The 19,929-nt window shown below is 39.4% G+C and overlaps 1 protein-coding gene across 1 annotated transcript in view; it reads left to right on the forward strand.

Moving 5' to 3' along the window:
- The first annotated feature begins 4,003 nt into the window (after positions 1 to 4,003).
- LOC112260516 (contactin-associated protein-like 2) overlaps positions 4,004 to 19,929 on the forward strand; it is an 80,101-nt gene continuing 64,175 nt past the window's right edge. The window contains exon 1 of the mRNA XM_024435690.2: positions 4,004 to 4,482. Coding sequence (XP_024291458.1) covers positions 4,401 to 4,482 — 82 coding nt within the window. The 5' untranslated portion in view covers positions 4,004 to 4,400. The remainder of the gene's footprint in view (positions 4,483 to 19,929) is intronic.

Below are 19,929 nucleotides of genomic sequence, written 5' to 3' on the forward strand. Positions count from 1 at the left end.
GAGAATGTTACAAACAGGACTATATGTAGTAACATACTTTGAAGAGATGGTGATTGTGTCAAAATTACTGTTTGATAGTTTAAATTCAGTTTACTTGTCTTTAACTGACATTTCCAGAAAGTCTGACTTTTTCTCATCGTCAGAAGCATCCGCATACACCATGTTGCGGGGTTATCCTTAGACATATTCTCCAGATTTATACGTAGGGAATTGTTGATATGTTGTCCAATTTTTATTCTAGATTACATTTATCAAGAAATCTACCTAAAATGCATTTTGCACATTTTTGTTTTTGCGATTTACAGATAGAAATATGAAAAAGTCTTTATCCACAATCTACAAAATGGCCAGTCCTGGAGTGTCTTAACGAAATGAAACAAAAATATTTAGGCGGACTTCATCCAGTGTCCAGATAAATGTATTCAGACCCAAAATACTTATTCCACATTTTGTTGTCTCACCCATCTATACATAATACACCATAATGAAAGTGGAAATATGTTTTATTTTTTTGCACATTTATTGAAAACGAAATACAAAAAAAATCTAATTTACATAAGTATTCACACCTCTGAGGCAATACTTTGTTGAATCACCTTTGGCAGCGATTACAGCTTTGTGTCTTCTTGGGTCTGTCTGTCTATCAACTTTGCACATCTGGATTTGTGGATTTTCTCCCATTATTCCTTGCAGATTTTCTCCAGCTCTGTTAAGTTAGATGGGGAGCAGTGGTGAACAGCAATCTTCATGTCTTTCCACAGATTTTCAATGTGATTCAAGTCTGGGCTTTGGCTGGGTCACTCAAGGACTTTCACATTCTTGTTCTGAAGCCATTCAAGCATCGCTTTGGCTGAATGCTTTGGGTCAATGTCCTGTTGGAACGTAAATCTTCGCCCCAGTCTGTCGTTTTGAACTCTGAAGCAGGTTCTCATCAATAATTTGAATGTATTTGGCTCCATTCAATCTTTCCTCTATCCTTCCCAGTCTCCCAGTCCCTGCTGCTGAAAAGCTTCCCCATAGCATGCTTCACGGGAACAATGGTGTAAAACTGTTTTTTTCCCCCCAGACATAGCGCTTTGCATTCAGGCCAAAGAGTAAAATCTTTGTCTCATCAGACCGCAGAATCTTTTGCCTTATGCTCTGTCTTTCAAGTGCCTTTTTGCGAAGGCGTGATGTCATGTGCCTCTTTTTCTCAGGAGTGCCATCCATCTGGCCACTCTCCTATAAAGCACATATTTGTGAAGTGCTGTTGTCCTTCTGGCAGGCTCTCCCATCTCAGCCAAGGAACTCTGTAGTTATGCCAGAATGGTCAATGGGTTCTTGGTCACCTCCCTGACCAAGTTCCTTCTTGCCTGGTTGCTCAGTTTGGTCTGATGGCCAGCTTTAGGCAGAGTCTGGTTAGTTCCGTATTTCTTCAATTTTCCAATGACCACTAATCTCTTGGAAACTTTCAACACTACAAATTGTTTTATACCCTTCCCCAAATATATGCCTCATCATAATTCTATCTTGGAGTTATAAAAACAATTCCTTGGACTTCATGGTATAGTTTCTGCTCTGACAACTGTGGGATCTTATAAAACAGGTGTGTTCTTTCTAAATCATGTCCAAATAATTGAATTGGCCACAGGTGGACTCCAAACAAGTTGTAGTGACATTTCAAGGTGGTAAAGGGAAGTTGGATGCACCTGAGCTCAATTTGGAGTGTCATAGCAAAGGGGTGTGAATACTTAAACTACAGGTCAAAGTTTTAGAACACCTATTCATTCAAGGGTTTTTCTTTATTTTTAGTATTTTCTACATTGTAGAATAATAGTGAAGACATCAAAACTATGAAATAACACATATGGAATCATGTAGTAACCAAAGAATTGTTAAAGAAATCAAAATATATTTCATATTTGAGATTCTTCAAAGTAGCCACCCTTTGCCTTGATTACAGCTTTGCATACTCTTGGCATTCTCTCAACTAGCTTCAGCTGGAATGCTTTTCCAACAGTCTTGAAGGAGTTCCCACATATACTGAGCACTTGTTGGCTGCTTTTACTCCACTCTGCAGGCCAACTCATCCCAAACCATCTCAATTAGTTTGAGGTCAGGGGATTGTGGCGGCCAGGTCTTCTGATGCAGCACTCCATCACTCTCCTTCTTGGTAAAATAGTCCTTACACAGCCTGGAGGTGTGTTGGGTCATTGTCCTGTTGAAAAATAAATAATAGTCTCACTAAGCCCAAACCAGATGGGATGGTGTATCTCTGCAGAATGTTGTGGTGGCCATGCTGGTTAAGTTTGTCTTGAATTCTAAATAAATCACAGACAGTGTCACCAGCAAAGCACCCCCACACCATAACACCTCTTCCTCCATGCTTTACGGTGGGACATACATATGCAGGGATCATCTGTTCACCCACACCGCGTCTCACAAAAACACGGCAGTTGGAACCAAAAATCTCCCATTTGGCCTCCAAATTTCCACCGGTCTAATGTCCATTGCTCGTGTTTCTTGGCCCAAGCAAGTCTCTTCTTATTATTGGTGTCTTTTAGTTTTGGGTTCGATTCTAGGCTGTATCACAACCGGCCGTGATTGGGAGTCCCATAGGGCGGCGCACAATTGGCCCAGCATCATCTGGGTTAGGGTTTGGCCGGGGTAGGACGTCATTGTAAATAAGAATTTGCTCTGAAATAACTTGCCTAGTTAAATAAAGGTTAAATATATATATATATATATATATATATATATATATATATATATATATATATATATATATATATATATATATATATATATATATTTAAATGGATAGGACTACAGATTGGTTTCCACTAGTTACCACAGCCACAAAGTCAAAATGGACTATAGTAAATATTGATGATAACAACTATTTTATTTTTGGTCTTAATTTAAGATGAGGATTTGGCATAAAGTTAGAATTGTGGTTAGGTTTATAATCACATTTTAAGAAAAGACATTTAGAAATAGGCAGGTTTATTCTTTTTTCAACTCTTCAATCTCTGTCAAGTTGGTTGTTGATAATTGCTTAAATGCCATTTTCAAGTCTTGCCATAGATTTTCATGCCAATTTAAGCAAAACTGTAACTTGGCCAATCAAGAACATTCAATGTCGTCTTGGTAAGCATCTCAAGTGTATATTTGGCCTTGTCTTTTAGGTTATTGTCTTGCTGAAAAGTGAATTTGTCTCCCAGTGTCTGTTGGAAACCAGGGTTTCCTCTAGGGTTTTGCCTGCGTTTACCTCTATTCCGATTATTTTTTACCTCCCCCCAAAACTTCCTAGTCATTGCCGATGACGATCATATCCATAACATGATGCAGCCACCACCATGCTTGAACATATGTAGTGTGGTACTCAGTGATGTGTTGGATTGGATTTTCCATAACATAATGCTTTGTATTGAGGACAAAAAGTGCATTTCTTTGCCACATTTTTTGCAGTATTTATTTAGTGCCTTATTGCAAATAGGATGCATATTTTGGAATATTCTTTATTCTGTACAAGCTTCCTTCTTTTCACACTGTAATTGATGTTATTATTGTGGAGTAACAACAATGTTGTTGATCTATCCTCGGATTTTCTCCTTACAGCCATTGAATTCCTAACTGTTTTAAAATCAGGCAATGGCAATGTAACCCCCAATATAGTGTTGTTTGACTCCAGAGGAGTTGAATTAACTCTTGCAATTATATTGTGAGTAAACATTACTCTAAATAATTAACTCTAGAATAGGCCTACTGATCAACACTGCAAAAAGTTAAAAGTAAAGTAACAATTATTTTTCATTTAATACTGTACAGAGTGAAACGTAATGATGCAACACTAAATGTAGCATATACAGCTCTGAAAATATAACTATGTATGCTTAACTCTTTTAGACTTGGACCAAATGTTATATGTGGCAGAGTAAAATGTTCTCCGCCTTAATTTTATTTCACCGACGCGTGTCCCCTTGTGTATGTTTGGTGGACCGTACCATCACCGAAATAAAGGGGAACAACAAGACAATTTCCAATTCAGTACCTGAACAGCGGCGACTCTGTTTGTCCGGTTATAATTAGCAAGCGAGTATTCCTCAATGCAGTTAGAGCTAATGGGGCAGTGCACTGAAAAAACATGGTTCGTGAGGATATTCTTTGAAAAAGAGGACCGTTTTTGTCAAGTGTTTAGTTTTGCTGGGTGACACTAGAGGTAGCGAATAATGCGCACCAGCGTGTAAGCGAGCCATTGCTTGGTAGCAGCCACTTTCTATATAGCTAATAAAGCCCTGTCTGGATAGCTGTCTTCAGCTTGCTTCCGCCTAGAGAGGCGGGTTACTATACGAAGCATCCATAGGCAACGGAAAACAACAACTTGACACAATTTTCTTTGTTGCAAGGTCTAATTGAAGATGCTTCCTGGACCGGAGCTAACATTACTGCTCTGGATCTTCAGTTGCATCAGCAGCCTCAGCTCAGCATCTTCAACATCCAGTGAGTAGGCTAACACACACTATATGTCCTGAGCTTCGTTGCTTTGTGTCCGTCTTGTGCAGGACAAGGACCAGGGCATTCATTGCAGGCTGAGTGTTATGCGTCAAAGTGTTTAACACTTCGGCATCAGACCTGCTTGGAACACATGGCAGTAGAAGAGTACCGGTGTTTTCAGTGCTTATACCGGTGTTTTCAGTGTTTTTAGTGCTTATCGTCTGTTATTGTATTTATTTATGGGGATGGGGCTATGCTGCTTATTAGGCTACATTTGACCTGACTCCTTGTGTCGTTCGTAGATTCAGTAGATGATTCTGAATGGCAGGCTACAGTATAGGCTACGTTTGGTCTGTGTCAAATTAATCTTCCCCTTGATACATGTTTCTGCAGTTGTTTCGGGAGATGCGGTTTTTATTACAGTGTACTGCAATATAGTTTATTTTTACTGAAGGCACATTTAAGTTTCCAAAAAGTTTATTTAAAAATGCTATTTTAACGGTATAGATCAGAACACCTACTGTCGTTTTATTCTGTGATAAGTCATGAGTTAATTAAGCCTAATATTTAACGTGCATACATAGATATGAATGATAGCTATCGTAACAGCGTGTGTTTTAGGAAGTTCTCTTTTTGCGTGCTTTACTCTATTTCTAAACTAGTCTAAGCCAATATAACAGACATAAAATAAAGTGGATTGACACAGCTGTAATGATGGCTGGGTGAGAGTGCTGGCCCCATGTGACATTAACTTTAAATGGAACTGTTAAACATTAAGATCTGTACAAGCAAAGTCATCATTTAACCAATATATCTATACTGAATAAAAATATAAATGCAACATGTAAAGTGTTGGTTTCATGCGCTGAAATAACTTGTTTCTCTCAATTGGTTTAAATTCCTGTTAGCGAGCATTGCCAAGATAATTCATCCACCTGACAGGTGTGGCATATCAAGAAGCTGATTAAACAGGTGCACCTTGTGCTGGGGACAATAAAAGGTCACTCTAAAATGTGCATTTTGTCACACAACACAATGCCATAGATAGCTCAAGTTTTGAGGGAGCAGGAAATTGGCATGCTGACTGCAGGAATGTCCACCAGACCTGTTGCCAGAGAATTTAAGATTAATTTCTCTACCATAAGATGCCTCCAACATCGTTTTAGAGAATTGGGCAGTACGTCCAACTGGCCTCACAACCGCAGACCACGTGTAACTATGCTAGCCCATGACCTTTACATCTGGCATCTTCAACTGCGGGATCGTCTGTGACTAGCCACCCTGACAGCTGATGAAACTGAGGAGTATTTCTGTCTGTTATAAAGCCCTTTTGTCTGGTAAAATTAATTCTGATTGGCTGGGCTTGGCTCTCAAGTGGATTGGCCTGGCTCCCAAGTGGGTGGGCCTATGCCTTCCCAGGCCCACCATGGCTGCACCCCTGGCCAATCATGTGAAATCCATAGATTAGGGCCTAATGAATTTATTTCAATTGACTGATTTCCTTATATGAACTGAACATCATTTAAATTGTTGCATTTATATTTTTGTTCAGTATATTTTGTGTGTGGATGTGTCTGTTTACACATGTACATGTGCAAGAGAAACATTAAGATGCCATGAAATGAGAGCATAGAAGTCCCAGGACAGCAGTAAACAGACATTCAGATCAACTGAAATAAAACAAAAAATAGATCACATAACTCAGTGATATTTGGCACTACATTTGTCTATTTAACAGACAATACATAGTGGTGTATGTCCTCGCCACACACCCCTCCCCTTCTTCTTGTCTCAAATTTTTTTTATTATACACAAGATACTATATCTTCATGCTTTTCACTGACAGCTGCAACTCAATAAGCTAGTCCTACATTTGCCGCATGTCCTGCCCAAAGGGTCTGAATACTTTCCGAATGCACTGTAGACAGGAGTAATTAGGAATTCTGGCAAATGTATTTCCCTATTGGAGGCACTGCCTATGCCTGTCTGTGACGCTTGGCCTTAGTGTAACGGTAACCCATGATCATGTTTGAGGAACAGAGGAAGGGGTATTACATGTCATTTCTGTCATACTCTATAACTGCTAAGAGGGAAAGATGATTAGCTCCTCCATATTAAAGCCATAAAAATCTCACTGTCATTTCTGTCTATTCAAGAGGTTGTGTACATTGTGGTAAAGTGTTCAGATGTTATGCCCTCGCCATTCATTCAGTGCGCGAAATAAGTTTGTTTCAGTGGCAAACTATCTTATCATCATGCCTGATAGAAAGTTGAGAAACACACAGACAAATTAGAAAAACTTTGCCCAAACTCAGTGAACACAGCCTGGCCATTGACACGACTTCACAGGCAGAGCTGACTGCAGGCTGAGCTCACTGAGGTAGTGACCTCACTAACACTGTTTGAAAACTCTCTTGCCACACCATAAGGATACAGTTTTCTTAACTCCAAATATACACTTCTTGTTGTTATCATTATCGTCACAAGTTGCGTTTGCAATGTTCCTTCAGTTTTCATAAATGAAATGGAGGGGGAGAGAAACCGAAGGAGAGAGAAACAGAGGGAGAGCTTGTGTGTTTGTGCCTATTAGAGCTGCTAAACACATTATTTAATTGCTTTCCTCCAGCCTGCACTGACCTTTCACTATTTGTATGAGTGGAGAGGCAGAAAGTTTAGATTTAATGAAGGTTGGATTTCATCATTCTGAACGTCTCAGATCAGATGTATCTGTAACTACCTGGTTACCTTATCTACATCTTTATACCGATTGTGTTAGACTAGATAAACATTGAAAGCCAAACTTCTATGGAAATAGTATTGGATTTCAATTGTAGCGGTTTCCCTGACAGATTATCATGTTATTTAAGTGACTTACGTGGTTAAATAAGGGTTAGTAAATTAACATGGTAAAACCAGATGAGTTATTTAGCTAGCACCTTGTGTCAGTAGCTATATTTCCATTAATTTGTCCATTTTTGTTTTCGACATTTAGAAAGTTTGCATAGAACATAGATGCGACAATTGCTTTCCAGGGTGTGTTTACATTTAACTACCTTGTGTCATTAAAACAGCTGGACGTAATGACGTCACACCTAAAAACAACACTTTCGCAAAAAAGTACAGTGTCAAATAAAAATGTAGTGGTTGAAGTGTTTCCATGACTCATTAAGGCAAATTGCGCATGAATAAATTGTCGACAGCCTGTATGCCCTCCCACCTATCTGTTTCATGTCTCAGGTAGCCCACGAAAGCCAGCATGGGTAGAATGCAACAATTTACTAATATTTGCCATATGTTCTAATAATTTTCCTGTGCCAACGTATCGCTATGGTCCGTGCTATGGTGAAACTTACACTCCTGTAGATCTGAAATAATTGGATGGTGAAACTTGCTAGCCAACCAGAAGAGCAAGGGGATGTAATTCAGGCATTCATGAAAGTCAGGACAATTCTTGTCCTGCAAAGAAACCATCATTTTTGTAGTTTTATTTTGCAATCAGTAGACATTTGGATTGAAATGTGGAGTGTAGATTTATAGTTGTGGTGACATCACGTGCCCTGCGCACCTTGAAAATGATTTGTAAATCATAATTTATTCACATTTGTCGCAAGAAGTATGATTTCCAAATAATTTTGAAGGTGCGCGGGGCACGTGATGTCACCACAACTATAAATCTCCACTCCACATTTCAATCCAAATGTCTAACTACATGATGATCGACGCTTGACTGCCTTTTGACAAATACAAATATTCTCATGTAGACTACCCTACTCGCACAGCCTACCCGCACTGTATCTGCTATACCCGCACTGTATCTGCTATACACGCACTGTATCTGCTATACACACACTGTATCTGCTACACACGCACTGTATCTGCTATACACACACTGTATCTGCTACACACGCACTGTATCTGCTACACACACACTGTATCTGCTACACACACACTGTATCTGCTATACACGCACTGTATCTGCTACACACGCACTGTATCTGCTATACACGCACTGTATCTGCTATACACGCACTGTATCTGCTATACACGCTATACACACTGTATCTGCTATACACACACTGTATCTGCTATACACGCACTGTATCTGCTATACACGCACTGTATCTGCTATACACGCACTGTATCTGCTATACACGCACTGTATCTGCTATACACGCACTGTATCTGCTATACACGCACTGTATCTGCTATACACGCACTGTATCTGCTGGCTAGAGCGCACACGCCTAAACCAGACACATCTGCTGTAAACGCAACAGTTTTTGTAACTTAACTATCGGTAAGAGTGACCGCATTTCAGCCGTACAAATCCATCCATGTCGAATAGATAAAAATGTATATCGTTAGAAAATGTATCCTGTATCTGCTATTTCCATTACACGACACAATTATTTTTGCAACATTGCTTTTATCGAATAAACCTGGGTCAATGGAAACCTGCCTAATGAGAAGGGAAGCCAGGGGCCAATCACCCTTTACTTCCATTGATGTCTCTGTGTTGACCTCTTGGTATTTGTAATGACTGGGACATAAAGACCGACTCATTGTGGCCATGTGTCACATTTGTTTGTCAATGATTTCCTACAGTAAGATTCCATTTAAAGGTCATGAACAGTCAATCATGTTTTTCATGAAATTAGTTATTTGAAGGAAACCAGATCAAAGTATGATAACCAAAGTATGAAAAATTACTGTTGCTTCTACATTGATAAAATTGATCATGAAGTTACTGGTCCCCTCCCCCATGTGAAACACTTGGATTCACTATTAAGAGGACAAGGTTACATCACCTTAACTCTCATTTTAATACACCAATGGTAACATGATATTCTCTTACCTGATTGAAATAAGTACTGCCTTGTAACCAACATTGGAGAAGGTGTGTTTGCAGAGGGGTGTGGTTTATATACTAGCTAGATAGCAACTCTACTGGTGCCAAAATTTGACTGTAGGGGGTCGGCAAATATAATTCAAAGTTTACCCTATTAATCTATGGCAAAGATACTTATACCAAACAAAAAATGTAAACACAACATATAAAGTGTTTCCATTTTTCATGAGCTAAAATAAATGATCCCTGAAAATGGGTTAGTCCCATATGTACCTCCTTAGTTTAGAGGCAATGGGGCCACACTCTAGGGTGCTGAGGAGTATTTCTGTCTGTAATAAAGCCCTTTTGTGGAGAGACATTTTGATTGGATGGGACTGATTCCCCAGTGGGTGGGCATATGCCTACTCAGGCCCACCCATGGCTGTGCTCCTGCCCACTATGTGATATCCATAGATTAGGACCTAATTTATTTATTTAAATTGACTGATTTCCTTCTATGAACTGTAACTCAGTAAAATCTTTGAAATTATTGCATGTTGCGTTTATTTTTGTTCAGTATATATGTTTCTCCTTTCATCTGTGTCGGGTGTTAGCTAGTTACTGGCTAGCTAGGTCTTCAGACAGCATGGAACAAAAGGCTCTCCAGAGGGTAGTGAGGGGGGGTTGTTCAGATCATCAAGTGATCAAACTCAACCACTATCTCGTTCAGCCATCAGATCACTGCTGTCATGGGAATTGATGGAAAATTATGTTGTTCCAGCCAACTTTGATGCCGTTGTCAAGTCAATCTGACAATGCTGCTGTGAACCGCATCACAAGAGACATGTAAAAAAATATATATATAATAATAATGAAAATAATGATATCATAGGTGCAATTTCAGTGTTGTTGGAGTTGCTTTGTATATCACCAAATTAGCCTGAGATGATTTTACTGCATTGCAACCAAGTTGCTTGATGTTGCATTGGTGCATTGGTGTTTCAAAGAGCTGGTCAGTCAAGGCAAGCTCGTGAATATAATTTCTCCACCCACTCAGCCTGTCTCTTCAAACTTCCTGGTAGTTAGCCATTAGAGAAAAAGTACTTTTCAGAATGACTGTTCAGGACCTTTAAAAAAGTGGATTGATCAATAAAAAATGCAATGTATAGTTTAAATTCTTTATTTTTCCACCCAAGAAATTAAATCTTAGAACTAATCACTTAATTCATCAGACTCGATGTACTTTCCCTGGCTAAAGGATTTAAACAAATCTAAAATCTGAGTAATACAATTTGGCCAATTAAATAAGTAAATCCAATTGAAAAATGAACCCAGTCAACCCTCACTAAGGTAGCTCAAAGACCTGCATAGAGAAGCCATAGGGAATAGACCAAAACAAGTCAGGTCTCTCTTTAGTTCACCAAACGAACTATTAAAAACAAATGAATCATGCATATTTGAGGCATAAATACCTGCAATGGACTGTACAATGAACATATGGCACAAAAGAGAAAGGATTTCTACTGTCTGAAAGAGAGACCACTCCTTACAAATGCTGTATGGATTTTATACTTGTGTCCAGTGACCCTAAATAACTAAATGTTAACAATAATATTGAACTGAAGCTGCTGCGTGGGTCATGTAAGTAGGGGAATAATGATTGCGTCTACAGATAATAATCTTGCTGCATATCCCCTTTTGAGAATGAACCTCTAGATTGGTGTTTTTTTGTTAGGCAAATGAGAAAGCTCATTAAGATTCTGGACACCTGCCACCATCATTTGTCAAAACATGTGACAACCCTTACCGTGACCCTTCCCCCATTCTCCAGGATCCTCCTTTTGTTCACTCTTGGTGGACATCTCCAGAACAAAGACCTACCCCAAATCAGCTCCCAAAATAACAATACCACATTAAATCTCTAGTAAAATATGGCCATTATTCCACTGTCACTGGCATTGCACATATGGAGACAGGTTGGCCTCATGGCCTCTATACATGCATATCTGAAATGATTACACATTTATCACATAGTTGTTTGGATTGAGATGGGGGGGTTAAAACTGTAGGAAACACACTCCCAGTCACAATGTCTTGCCATGGCTGATTGCTGGTCATAACTCTCTGTGTGTGATTGTGAAGTGAATCATTGGGGTTTCTGAGTCCCAGCAAGAGGAGATTAAAAAGGAACCACTCATGCACCCGCTTTCAGGCAGCAGACCTCCCCGCGGATCACCAGCTTTTGACAGACCATGTTTTTCGTAAAAAATTAGTATTCATTTGTGAGCAGTGCGGGCAGATGCTGTGTTCAGTATGATTGGGTCGAACAAAGAGAGGGAGCCAAGGAGGGAGCTATTCAAAGCCTAGCTCAGTCATTACCACTTGATGGGGCTGTGGGTTGGAGAGGCATAATTGACAGCGTTCACAACAAAAGTAATCACCCGTATTAACTCACAACATATGGAGTGTCAGTCAGTCAGACTCCCAAGATGACTCCCAACACTGAAATCTGAGATTAAAATCGAAACTTTTTAACATCATCATTTTAGGGAGGTTGTAAAAATATATGTTTATTGTATGTAGCTCCAGTTGAGTTAGCTAAATAGTGGAAATTGAATAGCTTTGTTTACCACAAGCTTCAGGGGCTTAACTTAAAGCCAGTTCCTGCTGTAAATATAGTTATCCAAAAACATGGCCTTGTATGAAATCCATGATCAAATATAGCATGCACAATGATGTTGAACTGTAGCTGCTGTGTTCAGTATGATTGGGTCCGTATTAAACATGATCCTGTTTGAAACATTGTATGGGGATAGTTGAGTGTGTTTGAGTGTGGCCCCATTGCCTCTAAACTAAGGAGGTACATATGGGACTAACCATGTCTCTGACACAGATCTTTAGGCACAGAACTCCCTTTAAAGCAACTGCTCTGGTTTACTGGTAAAAAAAAACCTGTCTCATTAATTACTGTCCCCTTTTTATCGCACATTTTAAACCAAATGTTTTTCATACTGTAGCAGCAGCATAGTGGTTTAATGTGATGCAGAAGTGGGCTATTTTTTTTCTATTCTTGTATGTTAATAGATAGTTAAATGATGCATACAGATAATTGTATGAGAAGATGGTAATTATAGTTTGAATTTATTTTGGAGTTCACATCTAGTATGGGATGGGGGGCAAAATAAATGATAACTGAAAGAAAACATTCATTGAGCTCGCAAGACGGGGGTTCCCAAACTTTTTAACTCAGGCCCCCCTTCCAGTATTGGGGAACATTCCGCACCTGCCACGTTCATGACGCAAACTGTTATCACGCGTCTTATTGGTGGAGAGAGGTTTTACAGCTTTACCTGTAAGCTTATTTCCTGCAATTCTACACATTTTGTCATGGAGTGCAGAGAAAATTATGCTGTTTTAAAGCTAATTTTCTAGCAATTCTATACATTTTGCCATGTCTAATATGTGTTCATGTGATATTTCAATGACTCACACATTACAACAAAATCTATGGTGCCCCCTGCGCCCCACAGATCGGGAACCACTGATCTGAGATCCTTAATGAGATGACTGTACTTGGTATAAACCCTGTCTTATTTCTATATTTAAATGAGCTTTTTGATTCCCCTCTCCTCATATCCATTCAGACTCATATTCTCTGATATCTCCACCTGCATTACTATCGAGGAGGAATTCATATTGTGTTTAGACCCACCCAATTTATGTCTGCGATATTAACATAATTATTTTCCTGGTTATTCCAGTTCTTAGAAGGCATCCATTATTGATCAATGTCACATCCATTTCTTTGACAGAATATCACCCGTAAATAAAATTTTATTGGTCACAAACACATATTTAGCAGATGTTATTGCAGGTGTAGCGAAATGCTTGTGTGCCTAGCTCCAACAGTGCAGTAATATCTAACAATTCACACATCTAAAAGAATGGAAATAAGAAATATATAAATATTAGGATGAGCAATGTCAGAGTGCCATTGACTAAAATACAGTAGAATAGAATACAGTATATACATATGAAATGAGTATGGTAGTATGTAAACATACAAGTGACCAGTGATTCCACTTCATGTATATAGGGTGCAGCCTCTAAGGTGCAGGGTTGAGTAACTGGTAGCCGGCTAGTGATGGCTATTTAACGGTCTGATGGCCTTGAGATTGAAAAACAGCTTCTGTCTCTGTCCCAGCGATGATGCACCTGTACTGACCTTGCCTTCTGGACGAACTTGAACTCCTTGGCAGAAGAATTGGCCTCATCAACTCAAAGTAGACATTCCAACAACTGTAGGTACAGTATACAGTACCTATATAGCAGCAATTACTGAATTCAGATGTAACAAATATATTACCACTCCTGCAAATAAAGTCCTGTGTCTAAATTGGCAATGATCGAGTGGTGTTTGTGCATCTAGCGTTGTGGTGTTAAGGAGCAACATCTTGAGTTATTTAAACACTCAAAAATACCCATTTCCTTTGAAGGACAGCAGTAGGTAGAAGGAGCGTGTTTAATTTGATGCTTGGTTACTCTCTGCAAATCTCACAGGGATGGCTTCTGAAAGCTTGTTGCTTTTGTTCAAACTAATCTAAAAAGGCAAGGAAATGTAAATATGTCATTTTGACTGACATGTAACGGAGCAATATGTCATTTGAAGCAGAATTGCTCCACCGTGAATAAAAATGTGTCAAATTGTGATTTGCTGCCACATTTCAATTTGGTATCCCTGTTCTCTGATGTTTTAATGTGTTCTACAATACAGTTCAACATTCAAACATCACTCGATCAAACTTCCCAGCAGAATAAATGATTTAGCTTCTATAATTTTCCGCTCAGAGAGCTAAGACTTGGTGCTCAATGAGTAGTAGCTAATTCATTATCACAGCAGAATGAAAGTACAGTAATGGTCCCACTGAGAATAATTATTCTTAGAGCTTCATTTGCTGATATAGTGAATTAAATCTGCTCCAACACTTTCTTTTTCTACTTTTATATTAATCCTGTGAGCAAGTGTCCTTGCGACACTCATTGGCTTTGCAGGGGCCTACTGTACTGTTTAGTATTGTCTGCACGTGTGGCATCATAGTGCCATTCACTCATTGTTGAAAAATAACGGGAAGAGAAGGACAGAAGCCTATAGACAGCTAATCTCCCTCTCTGGAAAACCATCAATACAATAGCTACCTAGTTTGACGCAGGAAAATCTTTGAACAAGGTCAATGTACCGCTGCATAGATCCATATCATTGAACACATACATTGGAGGTGACAAAACATGCCATTCCATTAGTTTAAGCGGAGGCCATGCTCCAATAACAGCTCAGCTGCAGTCACGGCTTTGGCTGTGCTAATAAGGCCCAGAAAGTCAGAAGCTCCACAGTGACATATTGAATCTAACCCATGACTTATGCAGTGGTATAAAAAGTACCCAATTGTCATACATGAGTAAAAGTAAAGATACAGTACCTTAATAAAAATACTCAATTAAAAGTGTAAGTCGCCCAGTAAAATACTACGCAAGTCAAAGTATTTGATTTAAAATATATTAGGTATCAAAGTAAATGTAATTGCTAAAATATACTTAAGTATCAAATGTAAAAGTATAAATCATATCAAATTCCTTGTATTAAGCAAACCAGACAGCACTATTTTCTGTCCCTGTAAAAAAAATAATCGTAATACAGATAGCCAGGGGCACACTCCAACAATTTACAAAGCATGTGTTTAGTGACACCGCCAGATCAGCGGGAGTAGGGATGTTCTCTTGATAAGTGCATGAATTGGACCCTTGTCCTGTCCTGCAATGCATTTAAAATGTAACAAATACTTTACAACACAGTACTTGTGTTCCAGTATTATACTATTGTCTATACACTGTAGTATTACTATATTTATATTTACTATTCACTGTAGTGTTTCTGCAGACTTGAGTGTTTTTGCAGATATGACTAGCATACTGCAGTATTGTTTCTGTGAAAATTGCTAGTATATTGCAGTATTTATTGTAGTGTTTTTGCAGACTAAGGGGTGCTTTTATACATTCCCTGCATGTCTTCCCATAATAAGGGTTCCGAGGGAAACACTGACAAAACCTTTGGATCCTATCTGGTCACTCAATATACTTCAGTTACAAGATTGTAACGATTGAGGTTTAGGGGAGAGTTCTGGTGATGCCCATCTACTGTGGGACTCCAGTTGAAGAGCAGGCGGAGGCAGTAATGCAGTTCAGTTTGAGGCTTTATAGATCAGGCACTGAGATGATACATGGAATGATTGACAGTTGAGACTGGTCTTGAGACTTGGTTGGCTTTGTATGGAGTATAGTTGATCTAAAAAGGAGAAACAGCAAGGTACAAATAACATGCCATAACAGCAATGAAAATGCATCATTAATTGTCCATTAATGTCAATAATCATTGACAATATGCAATAAGCATTTACATTTGGAAAACTATGCATAAATATAGCAGCAGTCAACAATGAACTTCAGAAAGAGGTGCAGTGGCATGCTGCATGTTAGGCCGAAGTTATACAGTAGCAGGATAATTTAATCAATGGCTACATGCATAGCATAACAAACAATATAAAGCTAACAAAAGTAGCAAGCATAGCCATAAATTAAGCCTAATTAGCATATCAAAAGGCAATGCACAAAAAGTGCAAAACTTATAAGCATGTGTCTATTAACACTACAAGTACCAAAGAGAACAGTCAATTGAAAATAACTGTTTGACTGAGCCGTTAGCATTTCGCAGCCATTAGTGGCCGAAATCAACTATACAAAACAAACAATGGCGAGAGAGTCCTCTTTTTATAAGATGAAAGGCTTGTACTCACATTTCGATGACACATACTGGTTGTTCTTTGTGAGAGTTGTTTGTCGCGCTCAACTACTCAGCTCTGTCTGGGTGAAGGACCCGGATTGAAAAGAGGCACTTTCGAACATGCCCGTACAAATACCTTGCCATAGAATTTTATAGAGTGCCCTCTGTCCTCCTGTGACTATAGAGATGGTTACGGGCACACCTGCCACGATGCCCTCCCCCACATCCATGTCACAGAGCAAGGAATTCTGTACAAAGATTAAAAACCAATCTGGAGTTCATTTTGGCTTTACAAGTATAAATCAAGAGTCGGCTTTCTATTCCGCAACAAAGCCTCCTTCACTCACGCCGCCAAGCTTACCCTAGTAAAACTGACTATCCTACCAATCCTCGACTTCGGCGATGTCATCTACAAAATGGCTTCCAACACTCTACTCAGCAAACTGGATGCAGTATATCACAGTGCCATCCGTTTTGTCACTAAAGCACCTTATACCACCCACCACTGCGACTTGTATGCTCTAGTCGGCTGGCCCTCGCTACATATTCGTCGCCAGACCCACTGGCTCCAGGTCATCTACAAGTCCATGCTAGGTAAAGCTCCGCCTTATCTCAGTTCACTGGTCACGATGGCAACACCCATCCGTAGCACGCGCTCCAGCAGGTGTATCTCACTGATCATCCCTAAAGCCAACACCTCATTTGGCCGCCTTTCGTTCCAGTACTCTGCTGCCTGTGACTGGAACGAATTGCAAAAATCGCTGAAGTTGGAGACTTTTATCTCCCTCACCAACTTCAAACATCAGCTATCTGAGCAGCTAACCGATCGCTGCAGCTGTACATAGTCTATTGGTAAATAGCCCACCCATTTTCACCTACCTCATCCCCATACTGTTTTTATTTATTTACTTTTCTGCTCTTTTGCACACCAATATCTCTACCTGTACATGACCATCTGATCATATATCACTCCAGTGTTAATCTGCAAAATTGTAACTATTCGTCTACCTCCTCATGCCTTTTGCACACATTGTACATTGTATATAGACTCCCCCTTTGTTTTCTACTGTGTTATTGACTTGTTAATTTGTTTATTCCATGTGTAACTCTGTGTTGTCTGCTCACACTGCTATGCTTTATCTTGGCCAGGTCGCAGTTGTAAATGAGAACTTGTTCTCAACTAGCCTACCTGGTTAAATAAAGGTGAAATAAAAAAATAATAAAAAAATAAATAATCAACAATAACCAGACAACCAGTAATACATACCCAGATAGTGGCTAGGTCAACTTCTTTTTTAACTAGGCAATCATACAATCATAAATATGCAAAGTATTTTAATTATCCTCTTTGATGAAATGATATGTGACTTGAAGTCCTAAGTATTTATGATTGTCTGAGTAGAGCAAAGTGTTGTCTGGTCCACTGTATTGCTTAGAACTGTTGACCCAACTCAATAGGTGGTCTGTCAAGAACCGGTGTCTTATGTTCTGGTCTGGTTGAGATGTTCCCCTCATTAAACAGTAACTCGTATAGTCTGGTAGTTGTGCCATTTTAGTTAAACCTAGTCGGCAGGTGTTACAACTAGAGGTCGACCGATTATGACTTTTCAACTCCGATACTGATTATTGGAGGACCAAAAAAGCTGATACCGATTAATTGGCCGATTTATTTTAATTTTATTTTTATTATTATTATTATTTTTTTTTATAAATAAAAAATGTAAAGTATTTGTAATAATGACAATTACAACAATACTGAATTAACACTTATTTTAACTTAATATAATACATCAATAAACTCAATTTAGTCTCAAGTAGATAATAAAACATGTTCAATTTGGTTTAAATAATGCAAAAACTAAGTGTTGGAAAAGAACGTAAAAGTGCAATATGTGCTATGTAAGAAAGCTAACGTTTCAGTTCCTTGCTCAGAACATGAGAACATATGAAAGCTGGTGGTTCCTTTTAACATGAGTCTTCAATATTCCCAGGTAAGAAGTTTTAGGTTGTAGTTATTATAGGACTATTTCCCTCTATACCATTTGTATTTCATTAACCTTTGACTATTGGATGTTCTTATAGTCACTTTAGTATTGCCAGTGTAACAGTATAGCTTCCGTCCCTCTCCTCGCTCCTCCCTGGGCTCGAACCAGCAACACAACGACAACAGCCACCACATCGAAGCAGCGTTACCCATGCAGAGCAAGGGAAACAATCACCCCAAGGCTCAGAGCGAGTGAAGTTTGAAACGCTATTAGCGCGCGCTAACTAGCGAGCCATTTCACTCCATTTCGCCTCATCTCGGGAGTTGATAGGTTTGAAGTCATAAACAGCGCAATGCTTGACGCACAACGAAGAGCTGCTGGCAAAACGCACGAAAGTGCTGTTTGAATGAATGTTTACGTGGTTCCTTCTGCCTACCACCGCTCAGTCAGATACTTAGATACTTGTATGCTTGTATGCTCAGTCAGATTTATATGCAACACAGGACATGCTAGATAATATCTAGTAATATCATCAACCATGTGTAGTTAACTAGTGATTATGATTGTTTTTTATAAAATAAGTTTAATGCTAGCTAGCAACTTACCTGGCTTACTGCATTTGCATAACAGGCAGTCTCCTTGTGGAGTGCAACGAGAGAGATGCAGGTCGTTATTGCGTTGGACTAGTTAACTGTTAGGTTGCAAGATTGGATTCCCCGAGCTGACGAGGTGAAAATCTGTCTTTCTGCCCCTTTTTTATTTATTTTTATTTCACCTTTATTTAACCAGGTAGGCTAGTTGAGAACAAGTTCTCATTTGCAACTGTGACCTGGCCAAGATAAAGCATAGCAGTGTGAACAGACAACACAGAGTTACACATGGAGTAAACAATTAACAAGTCAATAACACAGTAGAAAAAAAGGGGAGTCTATATACATTGTGTGCAAAAGGCATGAGGAGGTAGGCGAATAATTACAATTTTGCAGATTAATAACACTGGAGTGATAAATGATCAGATGGTCATGTACAGGTACAGGTAGAGATATTGGTGTGCAAAAGAGCAGAAAAGTAAATAAATAAAAACAGTATGGGGATGAGGTAGGTAAAAATGGGTGGGCTATTTACCGATAGACTATGTACAGCTGCAGCGATCGGTTAACTGCTCAGACAGCAGATGTTTGAAGTTGGTGAGGGAGATAAAAGTCTCCAACTTCAGCGATTTTTGCAATTCGTTCCAGTCACAGGCAGCAGAGAACTGGAACGAAAGGCGGCCAAATGAGGTGTTGGGATGATCAGTGAGATACACCTGCTGGAGCGCGTGCTACGGATGGGTGTTCCCATCGTGACCAGTGAACTGAGATAAGGCGGAGCTTTACCTAGCATGGACTTGTAGATGACCTGGAGCCAGTGGGTCTGGCGACGAATATGTAGCGAGGGCCAGCCGACGAGAGCATACAAGTCGCAGTGGTGGGTGGTATAAGGTGGTTTAGTGACAAAACGGATGGCACTGTGATAAACTGCATCCAGTTTGCTGAGTAGAGTGTTGGAAGCAATTTTGTAGATGACATCGCCGAAGTCGAGGATCGGTAGAATAGTCAGTTTTACTAGGGTAAGTTTGGCGGCGTGAGTGAAGGAGGCTTTGTTGCGGAATAGAAAGCCGATTCTTGATTTGATTTTAGATTGGAGATGTTTGATATGAGTCTGGAAGGAGAGTTTACAGTCTAGCCAGACACCTAGGTACTTATAGATGTCCACATATTCAAGGTCGGAACCTTCCAAGGTGGTGATGCTGGTCAGGCGTGCGG

Source organism: Oncorhynchus tshawytscha, linkage group LG10 (assembly GCF_018296145.1).
Source record: "Oncorhynchus tshawytscha isolate Ot180627B linkage group LG10, Otsh_v2.0, whole genome shotgun sequence".
Lineage (NCBI taxonomy): Eukaryota > Metazoa > Chordata > Actinopteri > Salmoniformes > Salmonidae > Oncorhynchus > Oncorhynchus tshawytscha.